General features: G+C 39.0%; 1 protein-coding gene across 1 annotated transcript; it reads right to left on the bottom strand.

Moving 5' to 3' along the window:
• Window positions 1-1,352: 1,352 nt before the first annotated feature.
• LOC111027118 lies at window positions 1,353-19,643 on the bottom strand. The gene is made up of 4 exons (XM_022305342.1): window positions 19,401-19,643; window positions 7,807-7,889; window positions 5,718-5,982; window positions 1,353-3,656 (listed from the first exon to the last, which is right to left on the bottom strand). The coding sequence occupies exons 1-4, from the start codon at window positions 19,414-19,416 to the stop codon at window positions 2,071-2,073; spliced, it is 1,950 nt and encodes a 649-aa protein (XP_022161034.1). The 5' UTR covers window positions 19,417-19,643; the 3' UTR covers window positions 1,353-2,070.
• Window positions 19,644-24,068: the final 4,425 nt, after the last annotated feature.

Below are 24,068 nucleotides of genomic sequence, written 5' to 3'. Positions count from 1 at the left end.
AGATAACACTACATTTGTAAGAGTTTACCATTCGGCGTACACAAACGTGTTGAATATATACTATTGTTTCATGTAAGTACACCACATATATATATTATTCGTCTTACAATGGTAAGATGAATACTAACCTAACCTTTGATTGTTTCGGAATATTTCGATTTCCCTCGAGTTATAGAGACACGTCTCCAGCAAAAAGCGAACAAACTTTTATTCGCTACTACATACGTCATGTAGGACAGCGTAAAATGTTGGAAATGCGCAGGTACATCACTGTGCAATATAAAACAGTGCAGTGTTATTGATTATAATATTGCACATTTGCATCCTAAAAATACTTTTCCAATAAATGGGTAACGGGCTCAAAATTCAAACCGAAACTATTCAACAGCATTTATACATTTGAATATGATTTTTCGTAAAGTTTTCGTCGTCATTGTTGCTTAATAACAGAAACGTTTATTTCATGATTCATAGATTTCCAGGAAAAATATCGAGTAGTTGGTACTTGTGTAAACAAAATCGATTTGAAAAAAAAATATTTATTTATTTATAAAAGTATAGCATATGTTATAATAATAGATAATTATATAATATTAATTTATGGTCGCAATATATATATATATTTCATATATGTGTTATTATTATATGATATACATATTTACACAGTACTCACGACCAATTTGATTACGTTTTTTTATTTTTATTATTAACTGTGCATGTCGTCTTAGGTCCATGCACAACTGAATATTATAATAAATTGCATTTCTCGTGTTTACAAACACTATACATTTATAAATATAAATTTTATTATTATTATTATTATTATGGTTTAGACTTATAGTTCTCTTAAACACAGTATTATATTATTATATATTGATACATAAATATTTCATTGTACTCTACTATAATGCGTAGGTATTATTAATTATTATCAAGGTAATAATAATAATAATGATGATGATAATAATTAATAATTAAAAGCTGGTAATGTTATAATATATTATTATATCGATCGCTGTATACATAATATTGTTTTAAACGCTATAAAATAATATTATATATATATAATATGATATCTTTAAGACTAATGTTATACATAAATATAATATTTACAAAGATAAAAAAAAAAAATAATAATGTACATGTTGTATGATGATAATAATAATATTATACGTTATAATATCATTTGTTAACATTTGTTATGATTATTCGACGACTCTCGTCCGCTGCGACCGACCATTTCTGTCGCCAAGTCATGACATATTTTAAATTAATAACAATCCATTGCAATATTATAACAAAATGTGTGCTATTAAGATAACATATTGCGGTGTAGTCCAAGCGATCGGTGTAAAAAAATGCGCCTCATTCGCACGAAATAAACAATTTTTTTATTTTATAATAATATACAACTTATAATATTAATACGGTTATCATCTAATTCGAGCATTGCCCGTACGTCATTCGTCATACTGCTTACTACAGTAGATGTGCTTACAAATAAATAAAATAACTTAAACAGACGTCTATATAATAGTATAATGTCGGAACTTTGTGAAATATGTCTTAAACGTCTGCGCCCTGCCCAGAATACGGTGTGTTGCGCCGTATTCTGCGCATTGCTGTGTGCACGATATGAACGCGTATATAGGTACACCTATACACGTCATTATTTTTTATCGATTTTTTTGAAATACATTTTTGCGATCGGGTAAAAAAGGCAAAGTAATAACTATGCCGCGCGCGCAGCACGATGGCCGATTTGTCTTTATCGTTTTTGGCGGTTTGTGTGTCGACAACGTGTACTTAAAATCAAGGATCAGTTCGAGCTTCATTTGATGATGTTCGTTGCTTTCGGCCATAGAATCACGGCGCGTTTGTTTTTGGCGAATGAAAAATCGGAATCGGAATCGACAGATCGCACACGACCTGCCGGTATGCGATTACATATTATTATGGATTACAACTTTAAGGGTGTGTTTGTGTGGGTTGGAATTGTTGGGGTTCGGGTCGTCGGAAAATTATTGTTTAAGCTGGTGGCGAGTGGCCCACAGCGTGGCCGGAGTGGCCCTACGAACTGGCCATCTTGACGAACTCGGCGGCTTCGAACGCCGCGCCGTGCATGTACGGTCCCTGTGCGGACGGCGGAGCGCCGCACGACATCGCCTTAGCGTTGTTCATGGACCGGACCCTCAAGAACAGGAACGTGACCACCAGACAGGCTACCACCAACACGGACAGGAGCATGGCCAGACCGGCTACGAACGACGGGACGCTGATGCACACGCTGTCCGCCGAGTGGCCGGACCGGGTGGACATGACGACCGTGTCGCCGTTACCGCCGCCGCCGCCGTTGGTGCCGTTACCGCTGTTGGGCACGTTCAACGCGAAGTTGACGTCACCGGGCGCGACCACCTGTATGACGCGGCTTGTGTTGACGTCCAGCTCGGGATCGCCGGTGGACCGACGGTGGTGTCGGTGTGGCTTAGCGGCGGCGTCCATGTCGACGGACCGCGGACGGCCGCCCAACGACACCAGGTTCATGTGCTGTTGTTGCTGTTGGTCGTCACTGCCGACGGTGCCCTGTCGCTTGACGGTAGCGTACGACGCACCGTGGCCGGGCAACGGTGGAGGCGGAAGGTTCAGACTGTCGTCGTCGTCGTTACCGTCATTGTGGTCGTCACCGGCCGCTGCCTCCGCGTCCTTCTGAGACGGTTTAGGGCTGCTGGCAGATGGCGGCGCCGCGTTCGGTAAAACTATTTCCGGTTTCAGTTCAGAGTATGCACCGGCTGGCCCGGACGGGTGTCTCGGGTCCGGATAAGCGGGGTAGTCGGCCAACTGCGGTGGTGGTGGAGGTCCGTACTCGTTGGGGTGCACCGAGTTGAGGCCGGCAGACGCGTAGTCTCCGCCGTTGGCGTCGGCCGCGTGTGGTGGCAGGGCGTAGTCGCCGGGGCACTTGGGTTCGGGGCAGTGGTAACGACACACTTGGATGACGCACTGGAAGTGCACGTTCATCGAGTCGGGGAACTTGAACGCCTGGAAGTACGTGAACGACACGACGGACGCGGACGGCCCGAAGTTCTTGATCTTCTGGAACTTGTACATGATCTTCGGCCGGATGACGCAACCGTTGTGGTCGACCAGCTGTATGGGCGTTCGCTTGCCGTCGTGCGCCACGCAGTTGCGCACCAGCATGTCGAACTTGTTCTCCTCGTCCTTGATGGCCAGAACCATGGTCATGGTCTGCCCGATCTTGACGATGCCCGACACCTCGGACGCCCACGGTCCCTTGCCGACCTGGATCTGCATCCAACACTGCAGGTTGTCGCCGAGGAAGTTGGCGGTGACCGCGTGCAGCATGTCCACCTGGAACGGTTGGAAGGTGACCGCCTTCTCGTAGAAGTCGTACCACGTGCACCGCAACTTGCGAGCCTGGTCCCACACCTCCTGCACGTACGGGTCGTACTGGATGATGATGGTGTTCTCCACGTAACTGCCGCTGGGCGTCTGCCCGTAACCGGACACGGCACCACCGCCGCCGCCGCCGGCACCGCCCGACGACGTCATGCCGCAACTGTTCAGCAGTATCTCGAACGTGGCGCTCAGGTGACCGGTTCCGGGTTTCACGTGCACGCAGTGCGGATCGCTGTAGAAACCTGCGAAAATTGTACAATTCGTTTAGTTGACGTCTCTGTTTTATTAGAATTATTATGAGTATCAGCGCCCGTAAAAGTTTAATAAGAGTGCATTTGCAAATGCAGATTGCAGTAATGCACGTCATAATGTCATGCGAGTACGTGCTTTAACAATATCGCGTTCTGTGAGTAGTCCAAGGTATCCTTTTTTTTTCCTTTAACTGCGCCCCCTCGTACAGTCATATATCTATTCGCAACTGGATTTAGGTATTTATTGTGCCACGTATGAGTTAAATCTAGTGGGTGTGTGGTGGAGTAGAACGGGGTAGGAAAAAAATCTATTAGGCAAAGGCACCGTATCGGATATATTGAGACACTGCGGTAGTACTGTAATTTGTCCAATTTAGAAAATAGATTTTACAAAACACGGTAATATGGTAATACGGTTTCCGTCACGGAAACCGACTGCTGTGCAGACCTGTCTCGTGATAATATATATTTTATGACGAGAAACGCGTTTTCTTCGCACAACTCCGAATTTTCAGACGCATCTTTAAGTAGTTTGGGCTCGGCGCAGTTTGATGTATACTTGCCACTACATTGTTATGTCTGTTCTATACAATAATTAATACGTAGGTGCGTATACTATTATTACGCATGATGCGCGTACGCGTGCAGAGATGTGGTGTAAACGATTTCTTTTTTTTTGTCAAATAGCTGGCACCGCGGGAAGTCTCCCATCATACCGTGCTTGGTCGCATTAACGAACTGTACGAAACCACTTTGGAAAAGCATATCATATTATAATATATAATATTACGGTACACGTACACGGACCGATAATTACGATTTACGAGCTGCAGCGGTCGGTCAATTAGAGTAAAAACAACAACGGAAAAAAAATGAAATACCAACAGCGACTACAACTGCAGCAGTATGCGACTTTCAGCGTATTTAATAATAATAATAATAATAATAATATATGGTAGTTGTACGCGTGTGTATGCGATAGAGAGTGGCTCCGCGAGAAGTTTCATAAATATTAATTAAAAATACGCGTACGAGGGCATTTAGTGGGTCAGCGGTGTGCTTAGATGTATATAGGGGCTCTAAATACGGGTCAAGCGAGAGATGACGTGTACGGCGGCGGCGGCGGCGGCGGTCACCGCTCAACAAAATTACGAAAAACACAGATATATAAAAATACTAGATAGCCGACTTGGAAATGATTTTGAAGCCCACGAAATGGTCGAAATTCTCTTCTCTAAGAGGTAAATGTTTACATTTTCACAACACTGATATATGATATTTTGTAAACATTCACCTCTTATAGATAAGAGAATCTCGGCCATTTTGTAGGCTTCATAATTTTTACATTGTAGGAATAGGGAGTCGTCTATCTAGTATTTTTATATATCTGTGACGAAAAACGTTTATAATATTGTAGTAAGTTTGATACTTTTCTACCGTTTTACCTATTTATTTTTTCTTTTCGTCTCAAAGTTTAACTATCATTCTTCCAGCATAATTATTATGAAATCACTAAATAATGTTACATTATCTTGTGATTGTCGAAAAAATCCCATCCGCGGTAAAAATTGTTTTCTAAATCTCCTGTGCGCTCCGAGAAGTTAATAATTGTATCATTTATTATTATTTGTTTCAAGTGATTTACCGATGAAAATACATTGTTACGATACGTATAATAAAAAATACGTCATACGAATCGTGTGCTCGTAAAAACGAAAAACACCTCCAGCCGTCGGCACAGCTCGTATTAGAATTATAAGTCATATAGGGTCTCGTTAAAAAAAAATTGAACAGACCGCACGATGGACGCCCAATAGAGTACGCGTCATCGTAGTCAATAGTGTCGATTCGAAAAACAAAATCTCTTTTTCCGACGGGAATGTCCGACGAGAGGGCTGCGCGCGTTAACGCCAATAACGTCTCGTGCAGAGCTCCCCCCGCTCAGATTTCCAGTCTCCTGCTGCCTCGGTGACCTCCCGACAATTTTTTGAAATCCCAGTGAACGCAACGATAATATTATTATACATAAATCATTATTGAATATATACGCACCTTTGGAGAAAATTACTCCGTAGAACGGCCTGTCGAATTCGATGTTCACTCGCATGTGCGTTTTCTCGCACTGCACCTGCAGGTGTTTGATCTTGACGGCGTCCGGCACGGCCTGCAGCGGCCACGTGTCGTCATGAGGCCCCTGTAGCGGACCTCCGGATGGCAGCGGAAGTCCGACGTCGTAACCGCCACCGGATCTGTGTTCGAGCGGAAGTGCCGCCGCGTTGTTGTTCTCCGGCCCCAGACTACCGTCGCCACTGGTGCTCTGCAAAGACCGAACGATTATAATGTGAGTTGTAAATTATAATTGTTGTTATTGTTGTTATTATTGTCGATTTCATAAAACATGTGATTGTCGTCGCGGGGACGTGTGTACGCAAAGGCGGTGTTTGGGGATGGGGATGATAATACCCCCATTCTGCTCGTCTTGTTATGTAATTATAAATATTGTATAAAATCATTTTGTAATTCATAGTTTAAAAATATTATTGTAATAATTATTAGTGACGTTTTTCCCGCACGTATATCGTTGTACGAATGCAAGACACTAACTTAAACTTTGTGCGATTGTTTTTAGCAGCCCATTTTTTTTTTATAACCTTAACTTTATTGTAATTTGTATACAGTAATGTAATTATGAGTATATTTGGGCGAAACACTCTTAAAAAAAATACTAGATACTCTACTGAAACCGAGTTATGGAAGGTGATTATCCGGGATCGTATAAAACTACACTTTTGTTGGCTATATATTATATATACCAGACAATTTTCTTTAAAGGATAGTCGGCTTTTAAAATATTTTAATTGCATTTCGTACAGATTATTTTAAGAATATCGTGTTGTTAAAAACAAAACAAAATTTAAATTTTTTGCAGATAAATTGCGTATGCTGCACCTCCATGTGATATTCCTGATGCAGGTCAGCACTCAGCACTTATCGTCGGCACTTGAAACGGTGTTTCGCACAATACTAACTACTTAAAATTCAATATGACCTACAGGTCATACTTCGATACGAGCCCGTCAGAGCAGTTTCTTATAAATGCTTAAGTGTTTACATCCGTATAATAATATTATACAGCGTGTTAACGACAACACTACATATCCGAAATTGCACTATATACAGTCGACTCACTCGATCCTGCGTCCTAAACTCGGCTACTGTTTATTTTATAAGCTATACAGCCTACGTAATATAATAATAATTATTTTTTAATTACATAATGGAATTGGTGGTTGGACTATAATTCTCTGTGCGTATTCGTGTGTATTATGTAGGTAACACGATATTAAGATAATGACGAAAACGCGCATTTCGCGTTTCACGGTAAAATGCTATAATTACTGCCCACTATTACAAGGAAGATTAGCGCGTCGACCGATTGACGTTGATTTGAATATAAAAATGCATACTATGCCAATAATAATTAATAATGCGTAGCGTGATCTCGTGAATCGATTAAGGTATAAGGTATTAGATTATCCACTTATGTACATATATTATTACCATATTACTGTAATATATTTTTTCTTACGATATTCATATTATTACGAAATAAAAATTAAAAAGTGAGTTTGAGACTTTTTTGTAGCGGACAGTCCAAGCCAAATAAAAAAAAAAAGTCATGATATGTAAATTTAAAATTACTCCATATAATTTATGATTATATAATATAGAAACATTATAGTTTATTTTCTCGATACAGTTAATTTACGCGGGCTAACTACCTGTGGAACGACGTTAAACTGTACGCTGCAAAAAACAATCATAGAAATAAAGAAAATAATTCATTGCACGCAAATTTAACGTGTGGCATGTGTTTGTTTTTAAATAATTATTAATAGTATAATATTGTAATTAGAAATCGTTAATTAATGTTGCACGTCGTGAAAATGTACATCCGAAACCACAATAATATAGTGCGCAAGTAATATTATTGTGGTTATTGACGAAACACGGACGTGTCGACAAAAACGTCATATTGTTATATAATATTATACTGAACACTAAAGGTAAAGCTGTACTCGGGGGGGTCTATAAAATACAAAAACAAATCGATATTATAATAAAATTATTGTATACTCACGTGTAAGAACAGCAGAGCTCCGTAGAACACGATGTACACTTGGTGCCTCAGGCATCTCTTCATAGTGAACCTGACGGAATGATCTGCAAACAATATAGTAAATCGAATGTTAGAGACAAAACGAAAAAGAAAAAAACTATGCAATCGTCGTGTACGCCGAATATCAACGGCGTGGCTAGAAATGTCATCGGGTGGGAAGGGAGGAGGGGGCTACCGAGTGTATTGTCAAATGTCCAGTCCGATTTAAAACGTCGTTAAACGTTCGTCGGTTACCAAAAATATACATCTCGTTGGCTACGCCCTTGCTCGATAATATAATATAAGCACAAACGAGGCCGCGTCTCGATCAGCCGGACCCGAGCGAGTAGGTATATAATATAATACAAAATATAACGTACGAGATTATAATAATAATAATAATAGTAATGTGGAATAATATCACGATTTACAATAATATTTGGAGACCGGATCTCAAACGTTTTCGGGGTGAAGGTCGTCTGCGCGCGGCATCCGGAACGATCGGAATCGAACGCGCCGGAGGCGGGGCAAAACGGTGTGTTTGGAAAACGTAAAAATGTAATATGTATCTGGAACACGCGGGCCGCTAGAGGCGCTCGAGTCGACCGGGCCCGGGAAAGTAAGGCGCTTTCACTGTCTTCGGGATGTGGGTGGGCGGGCGGATGGGTATATGTATACACGTCCCATGTTATACCTCTTGTTGTATGTGTGTGTGTGTGTGTGTGTGTGTGTGTGTGTGTGTGTGTGTGTGTGTGTGTGTGCGCGTGTGTGTGTGCGCGCGCGTGTATGGCGTATAGATGTGCGTTCGTTGCAATTGCACTTTCAAATATTTTACGTCTTCAGAACGCCAATTAGAGAGGTAGAGAGACCGCGGTTTGCGTAGGTATATTTATAATTAAATGTATTATTATAAAAAATATTATGTTCGTTGGAGCTACGTCCTCCCTTATAAATCATAATGTCGTAGTCAGAGGCCGCTGTTCTGCGATTAACCGTGGTTTTCGTTTCTTTCGAGGTTTTTTTCCCGGCAGCGGCGTCGTTTATCGTGCGAAAAACTGCGCCCCTCACGAATATCATCAAATCGCCGATACGGACGCGACAGCTAAAATTCAACCCCCGAAAAACGAGGACGACATTGAATACTGATCGAAAAAACGGCAAGCCACTAACCCAGCCGAGGATTTCATACCATCATGGCTAAAAAAGCAGTAGACACGATATATGTTTCGAGGAGGCTTCGGACAGTCACAAATAATATGCGAGTTACTAGAACGGCGGTATTTTCAGGATGTGGTTAAGGTACCCACTCCCCCCTTGGTTAATAGGATCCGCGAAGGATGCGAATTATAAAAACAACGTAGACGCCGTGTCCGTGTGGGTAAGGCACGCCGTAAAACAGAATACTGAAAGATATTTAACATACGAATATCCACCGAGTAACATGATGATATTATTATTATAATGTGTACGGGAAAAAACTATTTTTTTGCAATCCGTTAAATTTGTAAATGGACGAGCGCGTACAAAAAATCGTGACCGAAACAAGCGGCGCCCGGGGTTCTCGTCCCGACTCTTCCCCGCTCCCATCCGGAGGATTTCCCCCCGACCGTCATTAGGCATATTTGAACGATTGTTGTCAATTGGGCGGGTCAACGATGGTAATGACTAATAATAATGTAAGCATATAATCACACTAACAATAATAATAATAATAATTGGTCGACGCGAACGTGTATGTACAGCGCAGAATGTTCGTCGCCAGACTTGCCACATCTTTATAATATTATTATTATTATTATTATTATTATTATAGTCTAGCGCGGAGGTAAAATTAATATTTAATAATAAAAAATAAAATAGAAACAATGGCCCGTGGGAGAAAACATACACATGTTGAAAAATAGAAAGAAACACCGATCCGAAGGTTTCGATTAGAACCGGTTTGAATCAGATATACATGTATAATATAATACCTATATGATGCATATGTGTGTGTGTGTGTGTGTGTGTAAATATATGTATCGAATTACTTTCAATGTTCGTGTAAAAAGGACCTGTTCTCTCCAAGATCAAGATCAATGAACCGCGTGCACGCCCAGGAATATGGGTCAGTAGGATGTAAATATTTATTCCGCCGCACCCCTCGCAAGGTCAAAACCGTTTCGTCGATCCCTCACACGACGGTGCAGTCCACTACGCTGCGTAGATAATAATACGTTGCGTTATGTTATATTATTGTTGCTATTAAATATTGTCGCGAGTACATTATAATGGCACACAGTTACTCGCAAACAAAATTAAATAACACTCGATTTACAAAAAAAGCGTAATACGACAACAAAATAATAATAATAATATGTTCGCGGCCATAATACGCATACATAGGTGAAGCGGGGAGATTGCGATGTATATCGTTTGGGTTTTTTCTTCTCGATGGCGACAAATAAACAGCTCGGACAAACGAGATTCGATCGACAGAGGTGTACTGAGCCACGCGAGAAAACACTAGTAAATACACGGTTCAACCCACGGGATTCGTTTACACGAGGCGACTGTATAATATTTGGGTGTCACGGGTATAATTATAAACGAGACCCCGCCGAACGTCGTTTTTCAGGCGGTCGTTCGTAAACTATCGTCTAAAATACTATCCCAGGTAAACCTAGAGGTTTTAATATAGAATGAAGAATAATACGTACACATCGCGTCGTATACATAATAACGTACGTAGACGGTATTATATTATAATTACCTACCGTTGTGCTGGGAAAACGGCTTTACGCTGTGGGAAAAGCGTGTGCCATTGGGTTTCACACCTCTTTCGGTACACGACCGTAAGTTATACTACCTGCGCAGTGGCGTTGTGATATCGTGTGGACGCCATGAACGCCACGCGACTTTGACGATTCGTAGCAGAAACCCGACCGAAATGGAAAACGCGGAATAAAAAACGGAATACGAATATTTCTTCGCGTTCGCGGTGCGGACACGGGTAGATAGGGGTACACGGTTTTACGACGCATTAAGGTGCCTTTACACTGTATCGTGTCGTCCATAACTCTTATCGTGTCGTCCATTTCTAATTTCGTTCTTGGTAGAATGGTTTATATTAGGTATATATTAGGTTAACGAATGTAACCGCGTATCATGTTGGCATGGTTTTGATAACAATTATATATTAATAGATAGGTTTATAAAATTATTTATTATTATCAGGAGGATTGAACCACGACTGTTACCGCACGATGACAAGTTGAATTTTTTTCAACTTTCTGGTAACACCTGGTAACGTGGTATATTAATTAGGTAACCACAATATTCAGCCAATCAAAACACTGTAATTTTAAGACGACGTCCTAAATTATGGACGACACGGTACAGTGTAAAGGCGCCTTTATCGTTGTTATAAGCCTGCGCATGGACTGACGACCGTATACCGGGTCCAACCGATAGTAATATGTGTGGACGCGTCGAGTTTAAACCGACGGCCACCCGGGGCGTGATGCCGACCAGTGACCACCCGGCCTGCAAGTCGTACGGGCCGTCGACCGGCGAATATTTCATGCCCGACGTAAGTATACGATACAGAAGTACCTACCTCCTTTCCCGTCGTGTGTACAACAATAAAGAGGCTTCAACCCAAGCGGACGGCGCTTTCACGGACTCCGACATAGCGCCCGTTCGGCGTGAACATTGTTTCGGCAAAACGGAAACGGATGAGATTAACACACACACCGTTGCCGACGTGTCTTGGTGTGTTTGAATGTATATGTGTGTGTGTATGTGTGCTTGCATGCAGTGTATGTATGCTTGCAAGTGTGTGTGTGTGTGTGTGCGTGTGTGAGCGCGTGTGTGTGTGTGTGTGTGCGCGCGCGCGAGCGTACGAAGAGATGCGCGTCCGTGTTTACTTTCTAATTCTTAACCGTACGGACGTGACTGGACGGACGGGAGATTAAACTCGGCTCGTTAATTTTCAATTACACGCACGCCATTAAATTTGGCGCGAGTAATTCGGGGCGGCGGCGGCGGCGGAGACTTTAACGCGACGACGCTGGGGGTGAAGCCCGGTTCCGGTACTACCTATACCTATATATCCATTATCGTTTATCAATTCTAAATTTCTAATTGGACCGTTTTCAAACTTGTTGAACACCCTGTATGTATAACATATATGACCGTATATTACACGTCTTTGGAAACTCTACAAGAACAGAATGTAGACATGCGTATAACACGTCATATTAAACATGTAAGATTATTGCATTACTATCTATTATTACATTAATAATTATAAGATGATTTGTTTTAGTAATAATAATGATCATTGTTAATTTTAGTTGTATAGCTTTGTATTTTATTTTATTTCGCTACACGATTTTATACACAATAATAATAATACCTTATATAAGACACATAAAATATATAGACGAAAATATGTGCCTATTAATTGTATTGATGTTTTAGTTATTTTAGAACATTTTTAACTATTCAATAAATGTGTATTTCAAACTCTGAACTTATATGACCCCCACACGAACATGTCAAGTAGGGCCTGAAAGGCTGAATTCGTGGCATTTTTTCGACTTTACCGAAGGACCACCTCCTCTAAGTGACGTATGATATGCAATATAACGTGAGTATAAGTGACACGGACGCACGATCAAATTACACACGTTTTTTATGTAAGTAGTTTGTTTTGATTGTATACACATTTTACAGTGAAGACTTGTTTTTCACCCATTGATTTTGATCAAGTCACACTGTTTGACGTAGCTAATAGTCATAACAGACCGTTTGCAAAAAATATATTACAATATAATAATAATATGTCTGGGGCTGAAATTCGGCGACGAGAAACGCGGCTTTCGCCTAGCAATATTAATGTATTGTTTTTCTGCGACTGCGCTATGACGTGCGTGCATAATAAACACAGTATAATACAATGTACACACCAACACATAAGAACGTATCTATAGCTATATTGTTTTAATAGCGGTAATGTTCGATACGTGATTCAACACATCCGGATCGTTGGTCCCGTTCGGAAACCACGGGTGGACGTTGACAGACCACTGCAGTTTCGTAACACGCGACGTTGTTGAATGAAAACAAAAAAAATACACCACACTTTCTCTTTCGGGGGTTTTTTACTATTATTATTATTCTATAGCCATTTGAAAGAAATTAATTTGGCGATAATAATTGCGGCGGCGGCGATGATGGCGCGATGACGACGCCATGTGCATGCACAATGAGTGCGCCCGGCAGACAATGGAAGGACGTCCGTCGCAACAGAATCCGTTTGAATCGTCTCGGTCGCGGTCGTCGTATTATTCTCTGCAGAGATGAGTAGATTACCTATTATATATTATTATTATTATTATACACGCGATGTCGACTGATGATGGCTAATTTTTCCGGCGAGCAAATTGCTCAATTATTTTTCTTCTTTTACTTTTATTCTCTCAAAATCGGTCTCGAGCTTGATAACAATCGTTTTTTCCGCCACACCGCACATATCATGCGCGGTTTGGTAACGCATGCGTTACAAAATATTTAATTCGCAACTGTGTAAATATAATGACATATAGTGTGTGATATACTATAAATTATTATATAAAAACACGTGGACGATTTCGTGAAGCTCCTGTGGCTATTTATACCAATATCTTCTTGATATTTTATATTTAAAAGTATTCGGGTATCGGATTAAGACGATTGGCCATTGGCCGATTCACGTCGGTGTAGGGTTGCACGCTGTCAAAGCGATGAGCTGAAGCCCGCAAACGGATACCTATACAGTGTACCGATGCTATACCGACGATGGGGTCAGGTTTCAGATCGAACTAAACCCGGTAGGTCCGCGAACAAAAAAAGAAACGAAAAATGCCGCGGTCCCGTGAGCGTGTCTTGCGACACGTGTATAAGCGTCCGGTGGAAAGAAAATAGAAAACTGCACAGTGCAAGGGCAACCGTTTGCAATTAAATGTCGAAAATCGCTTGTCAGGCGGAGAAATATGACGCACTCGTAATTATCGTGACTCTCGACGATAACGAGACCGACTGCTGTGCGTCTGACGAAAGGACCAGATTTCACGTGAAATATGCGACCGGTGACAAATTCATCTCTGAACGTGTATATATAACGTCATATGCCTGTACGGGCACACTGCAGTATTATATGCATTATATAGTCAATCAAAAAACGTCGTAATACGAATGAATAATATAATATGTAAATCGCAATCACTTTCTCTGTTGTAATACGCCGCAAACGTCGTGTAAATCTCGCTGTCAAGTATATGTTCACTGTATAAATAATAGCTGATATGTATATAGTATAGGTGTATGTTTTTGCTCGATTTCTTAGAAGAAAACATCAATATCATGTAAAAATCTCGTTGGTCATTTTGAAATTTCTCCGATTTCAGTCGGGCACCGTATTTATTTGATTTTGATGACGTTACAATATTATATTATAGTTATGTGTTTCGTATACAATTTAAATTATACGTATACCTATATGTGCCTGTACGTTATTGTTGGGGAACAGATCAAAAAAAATAAAAATAAAAATACCCTCAACAAAGTCTATAACATATCATTATATTATACATTTAAAAAAAAAAATACAAAATTTCCCAAAATTTCCATAAATATATGTAAGTTGTGCAGCTTAGAAAATACAATTTTTCAACACACATACATTGTGTTATAGGTATAATCCGTGTCGGCTATCAACCCACACGAGTAATATGGTGCAGAAGTGAAATTCAGCACAAGTCAAAAAACAACATTTACTCGACCGGGAATCCGGATTCGGATACACCACGTTCGCCTAAAGCAATACACGACCGTATTCACGATCACTGTCGCACTTTACGACGGGAAAAACGTTAAACTTCGTTTTTAGATTTTAGATTTTTTTTCGTCATTTAAATGTTTAGTCTAGGGCTATTGTAGTGTAGGTACTGCTCGGACACAAAACTGCAGTCGGCATATATAGTGTAGAAAGTATTGGCCGTGCCGTTTCGCCAGTTGTATTTTTATTACAGAAGCATATAACACACACGCGGTATGTGTGTCAGCCATGGATGCAGAGAAAGTGCCGACGTTGTTTGAATGAATAGCCGTGCATGTGCCTGTGTGCGTATGTGTGCGGCCGTGTACGTGTGCGCATGCGCATGCAATATGCATGGCGCGTGTGTGAGTTAAGCAGAACTTCTGTAATGGATCGTCGATCTTCTTCCCCATTATATTCCGATATGAAGACATCGCTTTTGGAGACCGGTTCGCTATAATGTGATGCGAGACAATATAATATATTGTATCGTGATCGCTAATAACAATATTATCTGCAATATGTACTACAGAAATTGGATAGAAGAACAATTTTCTTCGACGACCTTGAATGGTATCAAGAGCGAAAGTAGTATTTTCCCAAAACGGCCAAAACCTAATCGTCTTATTGTTGCTCGATAATTGTTAAAGAAAGTATACAGCATTATTATTATTATCCTTGCTCAAAATATTATCATCGATTCGGAGAATAATTTTTATAACGGTCCCCTGCTGGTTGTTCGTTTAAGTCTCCGCGAAACGTGTTCAAGTTTAGTAAATGAAAACACGCTTATACATTCTTCTGATACGTGTTCAATTGAAAGACAACTAAAAACATTAGATGAAATGATTGATTAACGAGTCGCTACTCTACTAACTTAATCGAATCTCAATTCAGTGTGGGCGATTGATGACTTAATATGTAGAACATCGTGTCGATACACAACTATAAGTGTATTTATTGTGTATTGAATTATAACATTGGGTTAGCCGTGTGTTTTCCGATTGGATTGATGTAGGTACTTTCTACATATTTAATCATAAAACATTACGTATGTGGGTGGTCATATATGTAAAAAATCAATCAAATCAAACGACGAAAATCTACGCCACAAAGATAAAATAAGAAATAGTGCATACCACATGCAGTTTCTATAGACAAAGATAAATAACATGGAACATCATATTATATAATATAGATACCTATAATTGTAAATTGCAACGTATTATTATTACCGGGTGGTGTGGTTATATTAATGCGGTAGCGTTATTTCGTTAAATAAAATATACCTATGTTATTATAAATATGTTGTATTATGTAGGTACCTATATACTACACATTAATTTTATATTTTTATATGAATTATACACTGCTCGATGATTTTTTACTTTTTTGAAATGGGTATGTCTTGAGTGTTTAAAAACTGATCAAAATTGATTTATTAATAATAATTTTTTTTTATTTCTAACCAACAAGAGCAGTATTAGGCGTGTATGGGCGGGCACCTCTTCAATCCGGAAGCATAAAAACATTTCAAATATCACACACTATTCGATGTCAATGGGTAATTGCTAATATTACCATTTTGCCCTGCACCCTTAAAAAAAATCCGAGACGATGCCACCGAGTTGATGCGAATTTGGGATGAAAGCCGAATAATTCATACATTGGTGTACTAAAATAATATGGTAATAATACGTATAAACCTGAAGCAGTCGTTAACTGTTATCACTCGCTCGCGGATGGTCCGGCTGTCGCTTTCTATAAAATAATATAATAATATACGCCAATTATAGTGGCCCGCAGATTCCGATATACATATTATCATAAAAATAATAATATATTGAATACATTACTATGCACACGTTGAACGTCTGTACATATATCATGACTATAATATCGAATAGGTGCGGTATATGTGTGCCAAATTTCACACCTTTGCGACTCTTGTCTCGTACGCGTGCGCGTCGCGTCTGCGCCGTGGCAGTTTGCTGACGCGTAGTACCTCATGCAATTTATATCTATTGGCTATATTTAGTTATTACGACTGCTGTTGGCGAATGGCTGCAGATGAAGCGGCGGACTCGTATTAACCTAATTTTTTTTCTTAAGACGCTCGTCGGATAAGGGGAAACTGGTCGCTGCGTACGCCGGAGAACTGGTTTGCATGCGCGGGCCCCTAATCTCGCTGTTGTGTGTATCATATCCGCTGTTGGGCCCGACCGTGACCCACTCGCCGGACGAAAGTTGCACCCGCCTTGGTACGGCGCGGCGGTGCGAGGTGCACAAAGTGCGTGCGCAAAGTGCGTGTGCATAGTGTACGTGTGCTTGATCGGGGGGGGGGGGGGGGGGTGCCGTGAGCGGGATGACGCGAGACCTTGAAGAGGACCAATGAAAATATACGCGTTTTCGTTATCGTACACAGTGTTATTATGTCTGATCTCTTCCTCGGAGTCGGTATTATATTTTAAATAAAAACGACAGTCGAAAAACCCCAATCCAATGGAGCATTAATTGTTTTTATTTTTAATGAATCCGTATTATTTTTTTATCAGTTAAACAGTTGTACACCTATTTCAAAACGACGTAGACGCATAAATTATTTTTATGTAATATGACACTAAGTAAATTATATACAGAATGCGAGTGTAGAGATTAGAGAGACATAGCCTCCGGGCGATATGGATTGAACACTACGCATTATTATTCGAAGACTTTAATCAGATTCAGCAATGTCCACAAATATTTAATATCCTGATTGCAGCAGATTGGACTAATTATTTCTTTGAGAAATGTGATTATTCGAATTCACTTTTCGTCGTCTTCGAAGTTTTTGATATTTACATAATTGATAATAATGTATTACCATATTTTTGAAGTAATAATCAGACAATATTATAAAAAAAACTATTATTTAAATTAATTAGAATTCTTAACGGGTCTTATTATTTTATTTTAATCGTTTTACAGATATTTTAAATACTTAAAAATCCATTTAACCTATCTACTGTCACGACGACAATACACATAATTTCGTTATCCGTGAAAAATTGTACGTGGTGTGAAAACTAATTAGTAGGTGATTGATAATGTAAACAACAAATTATTAAGTTAATCGTTTCTATAGAGTATTGAAATTATTTATTATTCATTCATTTCTAATTAATAATCACTGAAAACGACAAATCGAATTGCATTAAATACCTAGTTTTTTGTCGTGTTTCAGGGGGATGTAAATGTCACCAAATAATATTTTAGAAAATTTTTAGAAATAACTTATTATTTTAAGCCTGTTACAATTTGGCGGGTGTTACGCTGTTTTACATCATTTGTTTGGTTAACTTTAATATCATATCGACATCGGCCATTGACTACATTCGTGGACTATAATTATAGACACAATAATGATATTACATTGTATTAAAAAAACATTGCCGTCTTACATATTATACGAATTATAGCGCTATACTCTGCTAGTTACAAGATGTCGCGCAGAGGACAAAACCGCCAAGGTCGTTCCGACGTATTTTGGCCAATGCTTGCCGCGGTTCAGTGACTCTGAAAGCAAATTTCTACCAAACCTATATACACTGCGCATATTGTGTACAACGGTTTATTAAATCGCAGTGCATTTACAATTTAGTTGAATACGATTACCTACTCAATATCATTTGGAAGATTGGAAATATTGATTCTGAAACCGATTCCGGCACGTGCGGTCGCTATATTATAATCGTATCGAACGAGACTTATTTGTTCGAAACCGACTTAAATGTGCGAAACGAAATAGAAACGGAGAAGATGTTTTGCGTATTCAACAATAATATCATACAGTGCGATTGTTTCGGGCGCGTTTATAATAATAATAGTATCGTAGCAGTCGTTTTGAACGTATTTCTAAACGGCTGACCTTGGGCGACAGTCCTTTCTCTACGGAATGTCCGTTTATTCCGACGAAGAAAGTACCCATATTTTATGTGCGCCTATAACACCCGTAATTATTATTATTAAACTATGCGAACACGCGCCGGCCGGATGATCTTCGTCACGGGCCGGTACTCTTTGACAGTAACCGGAGGGGTGAATAAATTTTGGACTTTCTTGGCGTTTGCCTAACGCACGAAAAAAGTCTTTTGTTCCGTCGTAATATCCCCATTGTGCGCGTCTGCCCACAGTTTGTGTTTGTTTGCAGTATTGTCGTTTTACTTTCAATTGAAGGACGGCGAAAAGAAAAGAATAGTGTAACAACCTTAACAACAAAATAATCGTTTTTTTTTTACCGCGCGCCGTTAGACATATTACCACCCATCGTTTGTACATTTTAATAATGTTGACGTTTAATAAGCCGAAGGCGAGCTTGTGCGTGCACACGGGACAAAAACTATATACCGTATAGAGATATTTGATGCAGAGGCGGGAAGTTATATACTATGTGCAATTAGGTGTTATTATAATATTATGTTGTTATGTCATAGGTCATATGGAGCCGTTTGAAAATCGTATCGCACTATAATATTCTCTATTTTACTGTACATAGTTGTCGAATTAAGTATTATTATTATTATTACGGTCGACGGAGCAAATACACAGGAGCTCCAGAAAGACGAAATCGGCACGTGTATTACGATAATATACGCCATGGTCGAGGAAGTGTAGTTTGTCTCGAGTCTTCGAATAAAAAACCCTGCATTTAGACAATAATAATAATAATGAAAATGATTTGTTATTTACTCACCCAATTTTACGACCATGTATGTGTTTAACTGTATCCACGTGGACTGTCACTACGAAAAAAACCGGATGCGCGTTGTGTATATGGACGTTTATATTGCGTCGAGTATAATTTTTTTCAACGATTTCGTTAAGTTTATCTTATATGCTTTGCACCGCGTGGACACTGTCGCGAACGAGTGTAAAATTGTACTGTCCGATGTTCGCGCTGAAGACACTAGTATAATACTGACCCAGTGTCAATCGGCCGGCGCGATACAAGTCTAGTCGGCGACGACCGACTTTCTCTTCGGTCCCGCTTCCGTTCTCCCGCCCTCCCTCTCCGTCTTCCGGTCCGGCGATCGTCCTCCGCGCCGCGGAGTCCCCACCGCGTGTCCGAAACTCCCCCCCCCCCGGAACCTCCACCGACACCACCACCACCAGCACCTGCACCCGGTGTGTAGCGCTCAGGATGATGAACGCACCTGGAGCGGCAGCTGCTGTCACGAAACTTTCTACCGTCACCTTGAAAGGGAGAACCGGCGGCGGCGCCGTGTCGTGGGCGGTGCAGGCCCGGGCGGATGTACGCGCGCTGCTCGCTGGCATCACGTAACACGCGAGCGCGCGCGCGCGGACACGGAGCTGTACCCCCCCGCCGGCGCCGCGCGGACGGGGTGGAGGCGCGAAGGACGCGGCCGCGGCGGAGGAGACGCTCTGTCCGGGTTCCTTGTACGCTGATATTACCGTCGCGGGAGACTACGTCGTTGCGCAACCCGCGGCCCCGTAAAACCCGGAATAATATTTCGTGTACTCGCGAGACCTATGGCGACGGAGCTCGGACACTGCAGAGCACAGTCGTATTATTATTATTATTGTTGTTGTTATTTTAAATTACATAAAAACCTATTGCGCACATATTATGATAATAACGATATGTACGTTCTATACGTTTTTCTATATCACGATTTTTCTAATAAGTTTGCTTTTGTTTTTCACTACCACAGTCGTGTACTTGCGGGGCGCACTGCAGTTTGTTGTGACCGACTACGACCAGCGACATCCGCGTTCGGGACTCGGATACATGAGTCATGACTCACTATTATTATGTCATAAAATATACGATGATAACATCGTCGTCATATCGCTGCTGGAGTTAAAATATTATATGCGATGCCAGCGATCGATTAGTCACGTGATATCGGTTATATCATTATTATGATACATACGCGCGTTTGGCCACCAATCGTTATATCATACGATGTTATATAATTGCTTTTTATTAATTATTAGGTGATATGTGCGTCATAACCCGAATCCACAGACATAATCAAACTCTGCTCTTCACCTAATTCAAAATGTCTGAATGGCACTGACCACTCAAATGTTCGAATATTGCATTTGATCTGACCATTCCGGGAACTTAAGAAAATTAATTTTTGTTTTCACAATATTACGCGTTTGTCGATCAATTTAGTACCTGCCTACAATTTAGAAATAAATGTAAAATATATGAGGAGACCTCCTATTTATTTATATTCGTAAATAAATATATTTTATGGGATGATCGGACTAAGTGCATACGACCAATACATTTTTCTGTCCCGATGATGCAATTTTCGACAAAAATAGTGCAATTTTACCCTACCCAAATCCACCACCCCAACTGAGTATCGGTTCAACATTCAAAACTTTAAAGTTCTATTTTTTATGATGGCCTAAAATGTAAATTACAAAATATGTGTCTGCAACTACTACCGATAAAAGAAATGCACTAAACGTTTATTATAATAGCCTATAGGTAACCCCATTAATAAAATAATCGCTAACATTTCCAGGAATTAATGATAATATTTTGAATTAAGACAACATAAATTATTTTCATCAATAACTGGTTTTGTAGATTTCACTATATTTTTGCACTATTTTGTAGTTTTTCCTTACACTTACTAGACATTACTGAGAAAATTAGAAAAATGACCTCTTTATAATATCAAATAGTTGTATAAAAAATTGATCTATTGAAGAACTTCTAGAAAAAATTAATAGTGTACAAAAAGAAAAACCAAATCATCGTAACATCATTGCATTACTCGCTTCTCTCAAAATGTAATTGTAATATCTTCTTAGAATATTTTTTAATGTCATCATTTTATTTTATTAAAATAATACAATGTATTTACCTACACCTACACCTCCTATGTATATATATATTATATATGTATCAATTAAAAACATCTCAGTTATTTACTGCGTGCCTTATGTATAATGCTAGTCTATACAATTTTCAATTAGCAGGTCTAATTGCTCATTAAAAAAAAATTATATATAATACATACATACATAATTTTGTCCGTTATTACTTTATTAGATGCACTAATGCAAGTCAATATAATAATATAATATGAATTTAATGAAATATGTACTTAGAGTACTCGTTTTTTATGACTACGCGACTACGATCAAACATGTCAAACTCAAATTATTATCCAATTGGCCAAAAATATTGAATAGAATACTTTGCGGGCTTCATACAATTAAAAAAAAAAAAACCATTTTATAATTGTATTCATTATAAGACCATGTTGGATATATATTATATATATTATAATATGTACATTGTACATTGTATACGAAATATTAGGATTTAGGACATTTTGGCGTGGCCGTTTTGGCGCGGCCGTTTGGCGGGAAGCTGTTTTGGCGCGAAGCCATTTTGACGTAGTTAACTTAGTTTTTATTTTATTAAAATTACTATTTATTTAATTTAAAAAAACAGAAAAATTTAAAAAACATTATTATTTTAAAGAAATAGTATGTGCTACACCTCTTAAATATGTTAAAATGTCTCGTGTATCTGATTTTTATACTATTTTTAGTAGTCTTTTGTCCGTATCAATTCATATTTTTTGAGCTTTTTAGGAGGACTTCTTCCTGATTCCAATTGAAATAAATATGTATCCTTTCCAGCTTGAATCTTCCTTAAGCAAGTTATAAATGACGATAATGTAGGATGGACCATTCCCATTTCAACATTTATTCTTCGGTTGGCAGCCTCTGAATGATTATACTTATATATTACACTGTACGACAATGACGAAGGTTACTGAACAATAGACATATCGCCATAAACGCAGATAATTGAGCTTTAAAATACGCTTTGATTGGTTTACTGGTTAATACATTTATTTTAAAATAATCTGAAACATTTACGCCAAAACGGTTTCACGGCTAAACGGCTTCGCCAAAATGTCCCGTTCCCGAAATATTATGTACCTCTCTTTATCGTAGTTGAAAGACACAAAGTCAAAATTGGGTTTATATATTTTTACACGCTTGTCCAATGATCTCGAAGGCTGCTGTCATAGGTATATAGCGTTAATCAATTTAAATGGTTTTCGTGATAATTTTTTAACGAAAGTGCGGACGTTTTACCAATAGCCCAATGATCTTTGAGTTTTTGACTTAAACATAATATTTTCGAATAAAACACACAATTCGCTGTCCAAATTACAATTTTAATACGCACGTCAAATGAATATAACCGATTTAAGATTTAGATTACGATACTCATCGTGTGTCTTCATTCTTGTGAAGTGCGTCTGTGTTAAAATATTATGTTCGTAGCGCATGACCGTATCACAGCTTTGCTTCACTGTGTCACGAATTATTAACGTTTTCCCACGTTAGTATAAACAATACCTTGTCATTATTACAATTATTTAAAATATAGAACCGACTAAATATAATTGTCAGTTACTTTGAATAGATTTCAAAATTTCACAATGTGTAAGACGAACAAATATGATTTATAAAATAGCATGCACCTACATTGCATATATTATATTGCACATATATGTGTATCATATATAGATCATTATGTGTATTATTAAATTGATATTATAGTGTACATTTAGAAATTAATAACAATTTCGCGGTTTAATAATGTCAAAATCTTGTAGACACAAAAAATATAATACACACCAAGGCCGAAGAGTTTCATTCATGTCCAGGAAATAATAATTTTACGATGATGTACAGGCGTTAACGTGGTATAATGTACATTATACTCTGTCAACAATACACTTATAATGTCGGGTAATGACGTTTTTTAACGCACATACGACAATAGCAAAAACTGAGTATAAAGTTAACCATATATTATAATATATACATGCAGTAGACACATACATATATATTATATTTATGGTATAATGAACATATTTTCACGATGTGAGTACGATGTTCGTTAAGTAAATTCATTTGAAAAACCCGCCATCTCGTCACCTCATTCACTAATTTTGCTTATTCTTGCTTAATCTTACAATTTCTTCCTATGGTATTTTTAATATTTATAGAACAAGTCTTCCGTTGTATCACTCTTTCTAATTTCTGGTGATGACGATTACAAATATTAGTAATACCAAAGTACCTTCCAAAGTACCAAACCCTGCAACAATAATTTGGTGACCTAAACATAATGACACCCCCCTGATCAATTTTTGAACTCTATAAACGGTTCCATAAATAACTATATATTAGTATTGAATTATTCAAATCCTCTCATCAGTATATATTATCAATAAGTTATCCACCGTAGACCTAGTGCCTATGCCCTATAGCCGATACATCCAGCTGGTTCGTGTGGAATCGACCATAAAATATATTGTGACTTTCGCCAATGGCTAATGATTGT

Source organism: Myzus persicae, unplaced genomic scaffold (genome assembly GCF_001856785.1).
Source record: "Myzus persicae strain clone G006 unplaced genomic scaffold, MPER_G0061.0, whole genome shotgun sequence".
NCBI lineage: Eukaryota > Metazoa > Arthropoda > Insecta > Hemiptera > Aphididae > Myzus > Myzus persicae.
The sequence above is the reverse complement of the archived record's forward strand: the minus strand, read 5'-3'. Positions and strand labels throughout refer to the sequence as shown.

Coding starts and splice junctions, on each gene's coding strand:
- LOC111027118 (XM_022305342.1), bottom strand. Junction 5,983..7,806: donor GAGCTCTGCTGTTCTTACAC/GTGAGTATACAA, acceptor CGGTCTTTGCAG/AGCACCAGTGGCGACGGTAG. Junction 3,657..5,717: donor CGGAGTAATTTTCTCCAAAG/GTGCGTATATAT, acceptor CAATTTTCGCAG/GTTTCTACAGCGATCCGCAC.